This window comes from Dendrobates tinctorius, unplaced genomic scaffold, assembly GCF_039654945.1.
Source record: "Dendrobates tinctorius isolate UK_male_01 unplaced genomic scaffold, ASM3965494v1 ptg000164l, whole genome shotgun sequence".
NCBI classification, from domain to species: domain Eukaryota; kingdom Metazoa; phylum Chordata; class Amphibia; order Anura; family Dendrobatidae; genus Dendrobates; species Dendrobates tinctorius.
In genome coordinates, this window is record NW_027361831.1 from 109,075 (window position 1) to 127,168 (window position 18,094).

The 18,094-nt window shown below is 43.3% G+C and overlaps 1 protein-coding gene across 5 annotated transcripts in view; it reads left to right on the forward strand.

Moving 5' to 3' along the window:
• The window catches only part of LOC141053009 (uncharacterized), a 117,572-nt gene extending 104,865 nt beyond the window's left edge, over positions 1-12,707 (forward strand). For all 5 annotated transcript variants that reach the window (XM_073550335.1, XM_073550336.1, XM_073550333.1 and 2 more), the window contains one exon: positions 7,990-12,707. In XM_073550335.1, coding sequence (XP_073406436.1) covers positions 7,990-9,722 — 1,733 coding nt within the window. In that variant the 3' untranslated portion in view covers positions 9,723-12,707. The remainder of the gene's footprint in view (positions 1-7,989) is intronic.
• The last annotated feature ends 5,387 nt before the right edge of the window (positions 12,708-18,094 follow it).

An 18,094-nucleotide genomic window follows, 5' to 3' on the forward strand; every position in this document is an offset into this window, starting at 1 on the left:
AGCTTACCATTGAAGAGTCCAGGGCCGTCCCGTCCGTAATGTTGGCAGCGGGGAGGCCCCTGTCGCGGCGGGGTCGGTTCCTGAAGCCGCCACCGCTGTAGCCAAGGGGCTTCACAGGGTGAGCGTGGGGGAGAGGACCGAGCCGCCGCTCCGGAAAGGAGGCTGGGGCTGGAGGATGCCGGCGGGAGCAGCGCCACGGTACAGAGGTGTACCAAGATGGCGCTGCCCCGGAAATGGAATGAACAACTTCCAGGTCCCTGCGGTCGGCGCATGCGCAGTGCGCGCTCCCCGGACACACAGCGGGGCAGGCTGGGAGCGGAGGTGACGTCACGGCCAGGAAATTCAAAGGGAGAACGCTGGAGCTGCTCCTTGCTGGAAGCGTCCTGTAAGCATGGAGGACAGCGACCAGCATGAGGAGCAGCAAATGCAGCAACCTAAGCAGCAGCAGCAGCCCAGACAACATCACCATCACCGGCAAAAAGAGGACAGGCGCGAGGGCCGGTTCAGTAGCCACTCCACGCAGCGGAGCAAGTCAACTGCGAGGAGCAAGTCACCTTCCGTGGATCAACCCGTGAGGGATTTGGATCCACCTCCCGAACCGGTACCTGCAACCGCGCATAATGGGGTAAGTGATCTACGTGAATGTTCCCCATTGTAATAGAACTCTTTGCCTTATTAGGGGAAGAAGAAAGAAAAAACAAAGAACAGGGAATGCCCCACCTGTAGCAGACCACTACCAGCTTCTTGGGATAAAAAGCTCTGCGAATCCTGCATACAGGAAGTTCTTTGTGACGAAACCCCGGATTACGCCTCAGATCTAAGAGCAGTAATCCGTTCGGAGTTTCAGAGTGTCTTTTCATCCTTAAAACACAAGGGCAAACCAAAAAGAAGGGATGTAGTGGTAGGCTCCCAGTCAAAAGTCTCGACGTCAGGGGAAGTTACCTCACAGACTTCTGACACCGGCTCATCATCCTCAGATGATGAAACGGGGCCGTCACTGTTTTCCCCTAGACGAGGTAGACATGCTAGTAAGGGCAGTAAGGTCTACCATGGGGGTTGCAGACCCTCGGCCTGATAGATCAGTCCAGGACATAATGTTCGGGGGACTAGGCCAATAGAAACGCAGAGTGTTTCCACTAAACGAGAATGTACAGGGCCTAATAAAAAAAGAATGGGAAAGACCGGATAGGAAGAACTCCACGGTCCCTTCACTTAAGAGAAAATATCCGTTTGACGAGGAAGCATCCACGTCCTGGGACAAAGCCCCGAAATTAGATGTGGCGGTCGCCAAGGCCTCAAAGAAGTTTGCACTCCCCTTTGAGGATATGGGTACTCTAAAAGACCCCTTAGATAAAAAAGCCGATACTTTCCTCAAGGGTACTTGGGAATCAGCTGGCGGAAATCTTAGGCCAGCGATAGCGGCAACATGTACCTCCAGAGCCCTCATGGTGTGGGTGGACCAACTAGAGAAGCAGTTAAGGGAAGGTACACCTAGGGAGAAAATCCTGGAATCCATTCCAGTAATAAGGGGAGCGGCGGCCTTCTTAGCCGACTCATCAGCCGATTCGGTAAGGTTGTCATCTAAAGCAGCAGCCCTGTCAAACGCAGCCCGGAGAACGCTGTGGCTCAAATGTTGGCCAGGAGACTTACAGACTAAGATGAAGCTATGCTCCATCCCCTGTGAAGTGAAATTCCTACTCTGAGAGACGCTGGATGACATCCTACAGAAAGCAGGGGATAAAAAGAAGAGATTCCCAAACTTGGATCCCATAGGCTTTAAAAAGTCCTTTCGTAACAAAGTTTTTTCAAAGGAGGCCCCCGAGAGAACAGAAATGGGACAACAGAAGAAGGCACAGGGGGTTCTTCTTCGGTAACTCGTCCCGAGACAAAAACCCTCCAAGTGACTGTTTGCCCAGGGTGGGAGGGAGGCTAAGCTTTTTTTCTCCCAGCCTGGAGGAAAATATCGAACAACCCCTGGTTATTAAATCTGATAGGGTCAGGGCTAAGGATAGACTTCCCCTCTCTCCCACCTCAAAAATATGTGATGACTCCACTAAGATCGTCAATAAAAGAACCAAAAGCTCTTGAAAAAGAGGTCCTAAGCTTGTTAAACAAGAGTCCTCCAGGAGGTTCCCCCGCAGGAGAGAGGCAGAGGGTTCTACTCACCTCTTTTTCTAGTGACCAAACCGGATGGTACCTTCCGGACAATTATACACCTAAAGAAGCTAAACGATTATGTCAAAAATCCAAAAATTCAAAATGGAGTCGATCAAGTCAACCACCAAAATTCTATTCCCACATTGCTTCATGACAGTACGCATCGCTGAGGTCTAATACTATCACGTCCCCATCCATAAAGACTCCCGAAAATACCTCAGACTAGCGGTCTCCATAGGAGGCGAAATAAGGGAGTTTCAGTACAGGGCCCTGCCATTTGGGATTTCTGTAGCCCCACGAATTTTCACGAAACTGGTAGCAGAAATGATGGCTCACCTAAGAGAACAAGATATTCTAATAGTTCCATATTTGGACGACTTCCTAATAGCGAGCAACTCGGCCCAAAGATGCAAGGGACAGAGTAATGGACACTTTACAAAACCTAAAAAAATCGAGGTTGGAGCCCAGCAAAGTTCAAGAGTTCCTAGGAATAACACTGGACTCAAACACCCAGGAGTGTTACCTTCCAGACCACAAAAAAGAGAGGATTGCTCAGATGGTAGCAGGGGCAATTCAGAACCCTTCCATGACACTAAGAAAAGCGATGTCGCTACTAGGGTCACTCTCAGCCTGCCTGCCAGCGATCCAGTGGGCGCAGCTACATACGAGAGATCTACAATGGGACGTATTAGCCAACCAGTCGGCATTAGGAGGTCACTTGGAAGGTCACGTTACAGTAGACTCCAAAACTATTCATTCCCTAGCTTGGTGGAGAAGCAGAGACAACCTATCCAAAGGGATTCCCTTGGTAATAAAAATTACACACATAATTACCACGGATGCCAGTCCCAAGGGATGGGGAGCACATATGAGCAACAGTGTGGCTCAGGGGGAATGGGGAGTTCAGGAACTAGAGGCCTCCTCGAACCAAAAGGAACTACTGGCAGTGGGCTATGCCCTAACACACTTCCAACCGGCACTACGGGGTCATCACGTCCGCATATTTCAGACAATCGGGTGACGGTGGCCTACATAAACCACCAAGGGGGAACCAGGTCCCGAACACTAATGAACACATCCTCTGAAATATTCACCCTAGCCGAGAAAAACCTACTATCCCTCTGCATTACACATACGGGGAGTAGAAAACCAGAGAGCAGACTTTGAGTCGTACCCAGTTACACCAGGGGGAATGGGTTCTAAAACAATCCATTTTTCGACAGATTGTAAAAATGTGGGGAACCCCGGACATGGATCTGTTTGCCGATCACAAAAACAAAAAAGTGGAAGTATTCTGTTCCCTAAACCCCAGGGGAAATCCCCGGACCCTGGATGCGTTTATGCTTCCGTGGAAACAGGGCCTAATGTATGCCTTTCCACCACCCATTCTCATCCCGTCAGTCATAAGGAAAGTCAGAGAAGCAGGGCAAGAATGATACTAATAGCCCCCTTTTGGCCAAAAAGAACCTGGTTCTCCTGGTTGAGAATACTGTCAATAACCGACCCCTGGGTTCTACCAGATCTCCCAGGCCTTCTGTCCCAAGGTCCCGTGTTACACCCTCAAGCAGTGAACCTCCATTTAACAGTATGGAACTTGAAAGGGAACTGCTGAGGGAGAGGGGGTTCTCAGAAAACCTGGTTTCCACGCTACAAAAGAGTAGGAAACCGATCACAACCAGGGCCTATGCGAGAACTTGAAGAAATTTCTGTCTAGCTCGGGGGCAAGAGTGCAGGATGGAATCCAGATTGATAAAATTCTTGAATTCCTGCAAAAGGGGTTAGAACAGGGGCTGGCGACTAATACGTTGAAGGTACAGATGGCGGCCCTAGGTGCCCTGTTTAACCAGAATGTGGCAGGCAACCCATGGGTAGCACGGTTTATTAGGGCCGACGCGAGGTCTAGACCAGTAATCAACCAGAAATTACCATCATGGGATCTAAACCTAGTATTGTCTGCACTAACGGGGCCCCCATTCGAACCTATCCAGTCAGCACCCTTAAAACCCCTATCATTAAAGACTGTACTTCTAGTGGCCCTAACATCCGCTCGCAGAGTGAGCGATATTCAGGCTCTCTCAGCGATACCACTGTTCACTAAAATCCTAGATGATAGTCATATTGAAATCTGACTTGGCATATCTACCAAAGGTAGCGTCACACTTGCATAGGTCCCAAGAAGTAGTCCTTCCTTCCTTCTGCCCAAATCCCAGGAATAGGGGAGAGGAGAGATTCCACACTCTAGACGTTGAGGTGTCTAGTTCAGTACTTAGAGGCCACCAAGGGATGTAGGAAGGAAGGGACTCTCTTTGTGTGTTTTCAGGGACCTCGGAAGGGACTCAAGGCATCCAAGAGTACCCTAGCAAGGTGGATAAGGGATGCGATTGCCCTGGCATATTCATCCAGTGGAAATACCATCCCGGAGGGTTTAAAAGCTCACTCTACAAGGGCAATGGCGACCTCGTGGGCAGAAAAATCAGAGGTATCGATAGAACAGATCTGTAAGGCGGCCACCTGGTCAACACCTTCCACCTTTTTCAGACACTATCGTTTAGATCTAGCCTCTGCGTCTGACCTGACCTTCGGGAGAAGGGTCCTTCAAGCGGTGGTCCCTCCCTAAGCTACCAATCTCTGAAATTCTCTCCTTGGTGCTGTCATGGGTGAGAGAGAATAGCTTTGTTACTCACCGATAAGTGTTTCTCGGAACCCATGACAGCACCCGCTTATTCTCCCCCCCCCCCCCTTCACCTGTGCGGTGAGCACGGTTTTATGTGAGTAGAGTGTTTTCGTTAGACACGGTGATTCTCTACAATATGCAATATTCTAATGCTATGTATATATTTTTGTTGTTAACTAACCGGGAGACCCTCTGATGCTCTGTAACAAACTCGGGGCGGAGGAGAGGTGCCGCCTTTTTATCTGTAGGTTCCTGTCCTTGATGAGTGGACCCCCTCTCTCCATGGTGCTGTCATGGGTTCTGAGAAACACCGTTATCGGTGAGTAACTAAGCTATTCCAGACCGCAGCATGTCTATTTATCTTGCGGAGATGCTCAGTCTCTGCAAGATAAATATCACCGTCCAATCTATAGGGCGCGGTGTTTCTGCACGGTTCAATGAGTATATGCGGAATTGCCTGCGTTCAAAAGCGGGCGGTGCATTGGACTGAGCGGACATGTGCTGCGTCCAAAGCGCTGCCTAATACTGACCATGGGAACATACCCTTAAAGAACTACTAGAAAAAAAATGAGTTTGCAGCTCATGCCAGAGAATCACAGTTTTGGAGATTTACACAGAAACCCCAATGTAAGCGCTCAGTGGAGAGCGCAGGATAAATGAGAACCTTATTCTGAATTTTGGGAGGTAGAATGAACATATAGACAAATAGCCAAAATAAGGTCCTATTAATATATGGAAGTATAAGTTCAAATAAAATTAATCTTTATGGAGATAATACAAAACAAAAAAACACTAATTTGTAAGAACAAATGATGAAAGAAGTCGGACAGCAGAGATGACAAGTATAAATTAATTTTGTTTTAGCCTTAAGTAGTGTTAGGTTAGTTTCACACTAGCGTATTTGATCGCAGCGCACGGCGCCACTAAGCCTCGCCCCTGCCGCGCCCCCTCCGGTCATCTCCCTACTATCGCACATCGCTGCATGCGATCTGCGCACCTTATCTTTAGCATAGGGTGCGCAGATAGAGCACTGGCCGTGCGCTAGTAGGATTTTGCATGCGCTGCGCCCTTTTGACTGCTCAGAGCGCACCAAAATGCAACATGGTGCGTTCGGCCCACATGGGCGCACTGTCAAAAGGGCGCAGCGCATGCAAAATCCTAGCGCACGGTCTGCGCAGCCTATGCTAAAGATGGGGTGTGCAGATTGCATGCAGCGATGTGCGATAGTAGGGAGGAAATGACCGGAGGGGGCGCGGCAGAGGGCGGGGCTTAGCGGGGCTGTGCGCTGCGATCAATTACGCTAGTGTGAAACTAGCCTTAATCATTCATAATTCATTACAATTTATTTGAGAAATTAGAGATCCATATAGAGAAAAGGTAGAATATCAATCCTATATTAAACCTACATAGACCTTTCTAACAAAAAAATGGTATATTGTCTCCACCTAGTGACGAAATGTGTACATAAATCCTGATACAAAAATGTTTCCAGTAAAATCATCTTAGTACCTGTATTACTATGTTTCACATCCATGGGACATTTAATATGACGTTCCAAAAGTGGAATAATAAAGTGCAAGTGCTTATAGACCAGTATTATATTTAGTGGAGCAAACACATGTCCAAAATCATGGATCCAGCTTTGGATGACATAATCATCTATGTAGTGTTCTCCAATATCATCTACAAAGGAAACTAGATATCCATGTGTCTGGGAGCGCAGACTTCCAAATACTACAGATTATAGAAAGTACAAGTGCTTGTAGTCAATCCCATATTTAAATGAACAGGCACAGAGCTGTGCATATAGGGATCAAAGTACACGACTGTAAATAGTTGAGCATAAAGACACTTCAAGGGACATATAAACACTTCATATTTACCAGATTAGACCCTCTGACCTGCGTTTTGCTTATTGCTTCCTCACACCCTTTCAAAATGTTCAAACATTAAATTTGTACGCCCTTATAACAGAAAATGATACCACACAAAACGGTTAATTATAAACATTTTCGGTGTTTCAACAACATCTTTTTCTATTTATTTTTTAAATTAACCTTTCAAGAATATCTACTGTCCCTGTGTGGTCAGTGCAGATACATTGAAACACCCGGTCACTTCTTTTTTTTTTTTTTTTTTTTTTTTTTTCGAACATATGCAAAACCTATTTATTAATTTTTAATTTTTGTTTACTCAATCACTTTTGAAATTACTTTGAAGCGCCTGTACTGTAGAATATTGAACTCTTAGTATCAAAAAGCAAATTCAGAAAGTTTCTTAACTCTTTAGGTGTAACACAATAGCAAAAATGATGTTTTGCCCCAAATAAAAGTAATAGGAAGAAATAGACCCCGCAATTTATTTTAAATCTTGTCATAAATCTGATAATACTATATGTATTGTTGCACACTACTGTCTGGGCACATGGCAGGGCTCAGAGTGGAAGAAGCGGCATTTCGGCTATGGGAAAGCAGATTTTGCTGGAACAGTAAAAAACCTGATAAAGTGACTCAATTTCCCTAATGGAATTCATAGGAGTAGTGACTATTTTGACACCACAGCACTTTCTGGAAAACTGCACTTAATTGATGTTGCAGAGGAAAAATTGCAAATATTCCATTTTAGTGCCCGATACATAGTGCCCAGCTCGTGCTTATAGGGACGTGCACACCATAACTGTTTAAGTGGGTTCTTCTCAGTACAGCAATGCCAAAAATATGGACACTAACAGTGTTTGGGCATATGGCAAGGCTCAGAAGCGAGGGGGACATTTTGTCTTTGGAGAATGGTATTTGCTAGATTGGTTGTTGCTTTTCAAGAATCCTTGAGCAAACCCTCTAGTTTTCCATTGAAAAGCGATGGACCTGAGTAGGGGCTTGTTTATGAAGGATGAGTAAAAAAAAAATTTCTATCATTTTGACCCACATATCATTTTTTGGTGGCTTTTTATTCCAATATTAGAGAGGTAGTTTGTGCAAAGATAGTCAAATTTCATGGTCTACTGGTTTCGTTCTTTGAGGTCTCTTAGATTGTGAACTGTTTTTGTCTTGGTAAAATAAATTTTCTACATAAAATGTCCATAGAAATTGCAATTTATCTAGAAATTTAAAAATATAATTAAGGATTCTTTATTAAATTATTGGTTTTATTCTTGGCAGATGACTGTACCCGGAGATCAGAGGGACATCAGACATCTTCAGTTCTTAAATCAGATGATCTTGATATCACACAAAATATAACTGAAGTGAATGCCATTACTCCAGATATTTCATCATCCCTTCACAGCAAAGATCTATTATCTGATCCTTCTAAACAAGACTTATCTCCGAATGCTTCAAAAATTCAGAAAAATAAAACCCACAAAAGAGGCATTAAAAATCAGATTGCTCTTACAAAAAAGAAGCCATTTTCAAATTCAAAGAATGAAAAATGTTTTTCCCGTCAGAAAAATCACACAGGGCAAAAACCTTTTTCCTGTTCAGAATGTGAAAAATCTTTTGTAAGGAAGACACAGCTTATTACACACCAGAGAATTCACACAGGAGAGAAGCCCTTTTCATGTTCGGAATGTGGGAAATGTTTTAATCGGAGATCATCTTTATCTGTCCATCAGACAACTCACACAGGGAAGAAACCTTTTTCATGTTCAGAATGTGGGAAATGTTTTGTAATGAAGTCACATCTTATTACACACCAGAGAATTCACACAGGAGAGAAGCCCTTTTCATGTTCAGAATGTGGGCAATGTTTTGTAACGAGTACAACGCTTATTAAACACCAGACAATTCACACAGGGGAGAAGCCCTTTTTATGTTCGGAATGTGGGAAATGTTTTAATCGGAGATCATCTTTATCTATCCATCAGACAACTCACACAGGGAAGAAACCTTTTTCATGTTCAGAATGTGGGAAATGTTTTGTAATGAAGTCACATCTTATTACACACCAGAGAATTCACACAGGTGAGAAGCCCTTTTCATGTTCAGAATGTGGGCAATGTTTTGTATCGAGTACAACGCTTATTAAACACCAGACAATTCACACAGGGGAGAAGCCCTTTTCATGCTCAGAATGTGGGAAATGTTTTAGACTAAAATCAAGTCTTGCTTATCACCAGATAACTCACACAGGGGAGAAACCTTTTTCATGCTCAGAATGTGGGAAATGTGTTTACCAAAAATCAGAACTTATTCTTCACCAGAGAGTTCACACAGGAGAGAAGCCATATTCATGCTCAGAATGTGGGAAATGTTTTACACGACAATCAAGTTTTGCTACACACCTGAAAAGTCACACAGGGGAGAAACCCTTTTCATGTTCAGAATGTGGGAAAGTTTGTAAAAGCAGTTCAGGTTTAGTTTTCCACCATAGAAGTCATACAGGGGAGAAGCCTTTTTCATGTTCAGAATGTGGGAAATGTTTTTCAAGTAAAACAAATCTTGCTGCACATCAGAAAACTCACACAGGAGAGAATCCATTTTCATGTGAAACATGTGGGAAATGCTTTTTTCATAAATCAAGTTTTTTGACACATCAGAAAATTCACACAGGGGAGAATTTTTTTTCATGTTCAGAATGTGGGAAATCTTTTGCAAGTAAATCATATCTTGCTGCACATCAGAGAACTCACACAGGAGATATGCCCTTTTCATGTTCAGAATGTGGGAAAAGCTTTATTCAGAAATCGGCTCTTGTGACGCATCAGAAAGTTCACACAGGGGAGAAGCCATTTTCATGTTCAGAATGTGGGAAACTTTATACCAAGAAATCATATCTTGTTATTCATAAAAGAACTCACACAGGGGAGAAGCCATTTTCATGTGCAACATGTGGGAAATGCTTTATTCAGAAATCTCATCTTGACAGACATGAGGGTACTCACATAAGGTAGAGAAACCTTTTTCATGTTCAGAATGTGGGAAATGTTTTGCAGTTCAAACAATTCTTGTTAAACATCGGAAACTTCACACAGGAGAGAATCTCACATTTTGAATATGGAACACTTTAACCAGAAATCATATAGTTATTCACCAGAGAAATCACACAGGACTATTGATCAAAATGCAGGAAATGTTGGGCAAATAAGTCAAGTCTTGTTAAACACCAGAGAACTCACACATGGGAGAAGCCATTTTTATATTCTGAATGCGGTAATTTTTTTATTCGCAAATGGCATCTTCTTGAACATCATAAATCTCGCACAGGGAGAAGACATAATCACACCTAAAAGGTAATAAATGGTTGACTTAGCAGTCATATTTTATTGACCATCAAAAAAACATATAATAATCTTTATTTTTATATAGCGCTAACATATTCCGCAGCGCAGTTTGCACACATTTTCATCACTGTCCCCGATGGGGCTCACTATCTAAATTCCCTATCAGTATGTCTGTGGAGTGTGGGAGGAAACCCACGCAAACACGGGGAGAACATACAAACTCCTTGCAGGCTGCAGCGCTAACCACTGAGCCACCGTGCTGCCCCCCCCCCAAAAAAAATATAATTTGACAAACCGTACAAGAAAACACATTTCAGTCATAGTAATGACAAATAAGTAAGCGAGAAAGAGATTGGATTTTAAAACTCAGATGCAGTTACTAATAGATATGTTACCTAAAAAGCAAATCAAATGCAACATTCCATCTGCACTGAATAGTTCAGGTATATATTTATATATTCACCATGTGGGAATATTGCAAACTCCCTCCGCAAGAAATTGCCCTACATTTCCTCCTCCCTCTTCTTCTTAACCCACAATCTCACATATCTGTCTGTGATTAGTTTCTTATAATCCACAATCTGCGTGTGTGAACAACGTCTTTATCTTTTCTATGTTACAATAATGAACATGTTCATATTGGAAATTGCTATTTACATCTATAATCCATTCCTTCTTGGTAGGAACATCTTGTGGGATCTATTTTTTTAAGTAACTTTCCGTGTTAGAGAAGGGAATCAGTTCCCAACTTATCCCCCAATACACACATTATTGGGACTTTGATTTTAAACACTTATTCCCTTGTCTCAATAACCTGACACCCACAAATTTACACTTTATAGCAAAATAATTACATATAATACGTGTTCCTCAACATAATCTGACATTTCAGAAACTCAGGGTCCTTTTTGTTACCCATCTTTGGCAATACCTCAAGTGTTAAATAATTGCCAAATTATTTGCTTTTAGAAATCAGAGATACTTGTCTGGGTATTCGAGAGAACTGCTCTTCTTTCATTGGTGTTACTGCTTTCTCCCATTTACTTTTTGCTTGAGCAGAAGTCGGCCAATCAGGTTTTCTCATTATGGCATTATAAAGCCTGGATACAGTTTTCTTATTACTGCAATTTCTAACTAACAAAGTTATAACTGTTCATTTTTCCCAAAATATGTTCATTTATCTTTATAAGGCTTCACATAACAATTTCACTCTTAACCGGTGGCTGTTTTCTAGATTGAATAAGAACTCTAACTCCTCTATCGTCCTGATCCTTCTATTCTCTAACCACTTAGAAAATAACAAACAGAAAAAAGAGGCTATGTTGAAGCGCTTCTGAATGAACGCTGAACACACAAAAAGGATACACAAAAGGATGTGGGCAACAAAGAAAGAATTTACAAAAGACGAAAAATTAAATCCTTTATAGTCAGCCAGCTGCTACCATAAGCCGATTGTCCTCACTCTGGACCCCTTGTTGGCAAGTTAAAAAACAGAAACAAAAAAATGGGAGAGCCAGCAGTCAAAACAAGAGCCAACTATTGGTTTGCAATCTGATCTGCATACCCATTTAATTCCTGCTTTGTCAGCTGGCGCTCCTGTTTTTTGTTTCAGTTTTGTGATTCTCCAACAACTGTGATATTATATATACCTTTTGCAATCTAAATTTCAAATTCTCTCAATTTTAAGACATGTTTTAAAAATTACAAACAGGATCATGGGGTGCATTAAAAGAGATCTTGATACACATGATAAGAGCATTATACTGCCTCTGTACAAATACCTGGTTAGACCGCCCATGGAGTGCTGTGTACAGTTTTGGGCACTGGTGCTACTAGCGCGATTACAAAGAAGGGCAACAAAATTAATAAAGGGGATGGGGAACTACAATACCCAGAGAGATTAGCAAAATTAGGATTATTTTGTCTATAAAAAAGACTGAGGGGTGATCTAATAACCATGTATAAGTATATAAGGGAACAATACAAATATCTCTCTGAGGATCTGTTTATACCAAGGAAGGGTACGGTCACATGGGGGCATACTCTGTGTCTGGAGGAGACAAGGTTTTTACACCAACATAGAAGAGGATTCTTTACTGTTAGGGCAGTGAGAATCTGGAATTCCTTGCATGAGGAGGTGGTGATGGCGAACTCAGTGAGGGTTTTGAGAGGCCTGGATGTCTGGCTGGAGCATAACAATATTGTATCTTACAGTTATTAGGTTCTTTAGAAGGACGTAGATCTGGGGATTTATTCTGACGGAATATAGGCTGCACTTGAAGGACAAATGTCCTTTTTTGGCTTTGCTAACTGTTACTATGTTACAAGGCATGGAATTTGATGAGTCGCCCATTTCATCCAAACCTGCTAATTCATAAGTTTTCAAGTTCCCAGTTATGAAGCCAAGAAATAGACAAATACATTCAGAATTGCCAGTCCTTCCTTTTTATTTCTCGACTTTTAGAAAGTGTCCTCAACCTCAGCTCTCTACATCTCAAAACAAGGTCCTTCAACATATTTTCTAATTTTGATTATTTTTTAGTATCCAAATTGTCCTATAGTAATGGCTTTGTCAATCATGATTTGTACAACTGCATACATCTAAATGTTATCAATTTATGTGCAAGAAACAATAAAAGTCTGACCTCACTTTTTTCCACGTGTCCAGTGTAAATTTGTATTTACAATTGTAGGTAGGACCACTCAACACTGTCAAATGCTTTTGCAACGTCTACTGAGAATATAGCCCTACCTCTACAGTTATCTGAAGTCTAAAAAAAAGCTGTATAATAATTATATTGGTAGATTTTTTTTTTTTAGGCAGCAAGCCTGTTTGTTGCTGATGTATGAAATTAGTTTATTCAGTCTATTGGCCAGAACTGTTTACAGTATCCTGACATCAGCTGTCAAAAGGGAGGTCTGAGTGCATCCGGTAAAGTGTTATCTTTCCCATACTCAGGCAAGACCATAAGGCCCCTTTCTCACATCAGTTTTTGCGATCAGTCGCAATCTGTCGAATTTTGAAAAAAACGGATCCAGTGACTGATGCCGTTGGATCCGTATTTTTTCTCATTGACATGTATTTGCGACGGATGGCTGCACGTTTCATCCATCTTTTGACGGATCCGTCAGAAATTTTTGAGATGACGCACAAAGGAACATTTTTGTCTCCGTCGAAAAGTCGGACAGTGACGGACCCGTCGCCGTCCATCGTCTGCTAGAATGGACACCTATGGGCGACATCCGTCAAATGACGGAATCCGGTGACGGATTCCGTTTTTTCTATCTAAGCGTGCTTAGTTTACCTCTGGTCACTGGTGTCAGCTGATGGGACAACTGATCCCATCATTCGACACCTACTACCACTAATTGCAGTGAGAGCAGGAGTGGCAAATGGGAGTATTCATCTGCAGCTCCTGCGCTGAATATAAATAAGTACTAAAAATAAAAAATAAAAAACGGCGCGGGTCTCCCACTATTTTTGATAACCAGCCAGGCGAAACTCACAGCTGGGCACTGCAACCCTCATCTGTCAGCTTCAGCAAGGCTAGTTATCAAGAATAGAGGGGTTCCCACACTTTTTTTTAAAATTATTTAAATAAATAATTAAAACAACTGCGTGGGGTCCCCCCCATTTTTGACAACCAGTCTTACTAAAGCTCACAGCTGAGGGCTGATATTCTCAGGCTGGTAAGGGGCAATTGATCTTGGCCCCCCCAGCCTAAAATTAGCAGCCCGCAGCTGCAAAGAAGAGGCGCATCTATTAGATGCACCAATTCTGGTGCTTTGCCAGGCTCTTCCCATTTGCCCTGTAGGGGTGGCAAGTGGGGTAATAAGGGGTTATTGTCACTTTGCTATTTCTGTTAACCCCTTCACCCCCAAGGGTGGTTTGCACGTTCATGACCGAGCCAATTTTTACAATTCTGACCACTGTCCCTTTATGAGGTTATAACTCTGGAACGCTTCAACGGATCTAGGCGATTCTGAGATTGTTTTCTCGTGACATATTTTACTTCACTTTAGTGGTAAAAAATTTTCGCTATAACTTGCGTTTATTTATGAAAAAAACAGAAATATGGCAAAAATTGTGAAAATTTTGCAATTTTCAAACTTTGAATTTGTATGCCCTTAAAACAGAGAAATATGTGACACAAAATAGTTACTAAATAACATTTCCCACATGTCTACTTTACATCAGCACAATTTGGGAAACAACTTTTTTTTGTTAGGAAGTTATAAGGGTTAAAATTTGACAAGCGATTTCTAATTTTTACAACAAAACTTACAAAACCATTTTTTTTAGGGACCACCTCACATTTGAAGTCACTTTGAGGGGTCTATATGGCAGAAAATACCCAAAAGTGACACCATTCTAAAAACTGCACCCCTCAAGCTACTCAAAACTACATTCAAGAAGATTATTAACCCTTCAGGTGCTTCACAGGAGCAAAAGCAACGTGGAAGGAAAAAATGAACATTTAACTTTTTAGTCACAAAAATAATATTTTAGCAACAATTTTTTTATTTTCCCAAGGGTAACAGGAGAAATTGGACCCCAAAAGTTGTTGTCAAATTTGTCCTGAGTACGCTGATAACCAATATGTGGGGGGGAACCACTGTTTGGGCACATGGCAGGGCTCAGAAGGGATGGAGCCCCGTTTGACTTTTTCAACCTAAAATTGGCTGGAATTGAGATCGGACGCCATGTCGCATTTGACGAGCGTCTGATGTGCCTAAACAGTGGAAACCCCCCACAAGTGACCCCATTTTGGAAACTAGACCCCCTAAGGAACTTATCTAGATGTGTGGTGACCACTTTGAACCCCCAAGGGCTTCACAGAAGTTTATAACACCCGGGCGTGAAAATAAAAAATCATATTTTTTCCACAAACATGATCATTTAGTCCCCAATATTTTGTTTTCCCAAGGGTAACAGGAGAAATTGGACTCCAAAGGTTGTTGTCAAATTTGTCCTGAGTACGCTGATACCCAATATGTGGGGGGGGAACCACTGTTTAGGCACATGGCAGGGCTCAGAAGGGAAGGAGCCCCGTTTGACTTTTTCAACCTAAAATTGGCTGTAATTGAGATCGGACGCCATGTCACGTTTGACGAGCGTCTGATGTGCCTAAACAGTGGAAACCCCCCACAAGTGACCCCATTTTGGAAACTAGACCCCCTAAGGAACTTATCTAGATGTGTGGTGACCACTTTGAACCCCAAAGTATTTCACTAAAGATTATAATGCCCAGGCGTGAAAATATAAAATCCTGTTTTGTTCCCACATAAATGATCATTTAGTCCCCAATTTTTAATTTTCCCAAGAGTAACAGGAGAAATTGGACCCCAAAAGTTGTTGTCCAATTTGTCCTGAGTACCCTGATACCCCACATGTGGGAGAAAACTACTGTTTGGGCACACGTCAGGGCTCGAAAGGGAAGTAATGACGTTTTGGAAAGCAGACTTTGATGGAATGGTCTGCGGGCTTCATGTTCCATTTGCAGAGCCCTTGATGTTCCTAAACAGTAGAAACCCCCCATAAGTGACCCCATTTTGGAAACTAGACCCCCTAAGGAACTTATCTAGATGTGTGGTGACCACTTTGAACCCCCAAGTGTTTCACTAAAGATTATAATGCCCAGGCGTGAAAATATAAAATCCTGTTTTGTTCCCACATAAATGATCATTTAGTCCCCAATTTTTAATTTTCCCAAGAGTAACAGGAGAAATTGGACCCCAAAAGTCGTCCAATTTGTCCTGGGTACTCTGGTACCCCACATGTGGGAAAAAACTGTTTAGGCACACGTTGGGGCTCGAAAGGGAAGTAGTGTTGTTTTGGAATGCAGACTTTGATGGTCTGCTGGCGTCATGTTCCATTTGCAGAGTCCCTGATGTGCCTAAACAGGAAAAAAAACCCACATATGACATCATTTTGGATACTAGACCCCCAAAGAACAAATCTAGATGTGCCCCCAACTAATCTAATGTAAATTAGTAGTGCATGGAGGTGTGGTACAATTTGAAGCAATCCTTCATGCACAGGCCAGGTTTTTCGGGGCAGGTGTCGCATTGATAAGTGGTGTCCCTGCGTATTCCTTTTTTGTAACACACTCGACACCTTTTTTGCGGCTTACCTTTTCTTGGGGTTGGCGGGACCACCCCCGGAAAATGCTGACCTGGGACAATACGAGCACCTTCAGTTCCTGAAGTACTGGGGCCCGCTCCTTCCTGAGCGCCAAACATCATGGCCTTAACCACTACCTCCTGGAACTGAAGGTACGTCGTATCGCTGGGGCATGCACATTGTGACAGCAGGAATGCGTTGAGCATTGCCATTTGGACGATGTGCACGGCCAGCTTTATGTACCACACCTTGGCCTTCCTCAATGCATTGTACGGTTGGAGGAGTTGATCTGAGAGATCAACTCTCCCCATTTTTTTGTTGTACCCCACTACACATGTCGGTTTGAGGACCTGTGTAGAGGTACCCCGTACAGTGCAGAGGGTACTGCCATCACCGTGTATGGTGGTCAAGAGATGGACATCTCTTGTCCTTGTACTTGACCACCAGCAGGTGGTCGCTACATTGGGCTCTGCTCTCACCTTTTCGGAGCATCTGCCCAAGTAGCGTCTTCGGGAGGCCTCTCTGATTTTTGCGGACAGTACCGCAGGCTGAGGTACGTCGCTCAGAGAGGGATTTGTAGAGTGGGATGCTGGTATAAAAGTTATCAGTGTAGAGGTGATAACCTTTATCCAGCAGTGGGTGCACCAAATCCCACACAATTTTTCCACTCACTCCCAGGAAAGGAGGACACTCAGGGGGTTCAATCCGGGTGTCCTTCCCTTCGTAAACTCTAAACTTGTGGGTGTACCCTGAGGTACTCTCACACAACTTATAGAGTTTGATTCCGTACCTGGCCCTCTTACTGGGCAGGTATTGACGGAATCGCAGCCTTCCCTTGAAGTCAACCAAGGACTCATCCACGCAGATGTCCCTTTGGGGCACGTACACTTCAGCAAACTTTTTGTTGAAGTGTTCGATGACTGGCTGAACTTTGAACAGACTGTCAAAGTTGGGGTCATCTTGTGCGGGACACTCTGCATTATCAGTATAATGCAGAAACTTGTGGATGGCCTCAAAACGCGTCCGGGCCATGAACATTCGGAACACTGGAGTGTTGTATAAAATATCAACACTCCAATATTGCCGAATTTCCGGATTCTTCAGTATCCCCATATGGAGGACCAGGCCCCAAAACTGCGTCATTTCAACTGCGTCTACAGGAGACCAGTTTAAAAATGTTGAACACGGGTTTTGCTCCAAAAATTGACGAGCGTACAAATTAGTTTGCTCCACCATGAGGTTAACAAAATCCTCAGAGAAAAAGACTTTGAAAAAGTCAATTTCTGTGAGGCCGGTGGTGTCAAACTTGATTCCTGATTCTGCCACAAAATCAGGAATCAGTGGCTCGTAATTTTCGGGGGGCGAGGTCCATACGGGGAGCACTGGGTCAGCTGCGGGCATGGTGGGCGCTGCCTCATCTTCTGTCCTGGAGCGTCTGCGTGGCGGTTCCGCAGGACCCGAGGAGGAAGATGAGGAGGGGGAAGAGGAAGAAGAAGAGGATGAAGAATCCGAAAAATAAAGAAAAGTCGGATCGTCATCCAAATCGCTATCAGTGTCGGAGGCAAGTATAGCATATGCCTCCTCCATTGTATAGCGCTGTTGGGATGAATTTGATGACATTTTTGTGTAAATATGGTGCTTGGGTGTACACTTTATTGAAAACTGTATGTGTACGTGAGGGGGGGGGAGTGATTGGTGTTAACTTTCTGTAAAGAAAAAGCTGTGGAAAAAAGTCTAAAACAGCAGGCCCTAGCTGATAAGTGTCACTTATCAAAGCTAGGCTGCTGGATGTGCGCACGGGGTGGCGCAAGGGGGGGGGTGGAAAAAAAGGAAAACGGCAAACTCTGATAAGTGAACTGTGTCACTTATTCAAGTTTCGCAGCTGCGGGATGTGTGTACGGAGGGGCTAAGGAAAAAA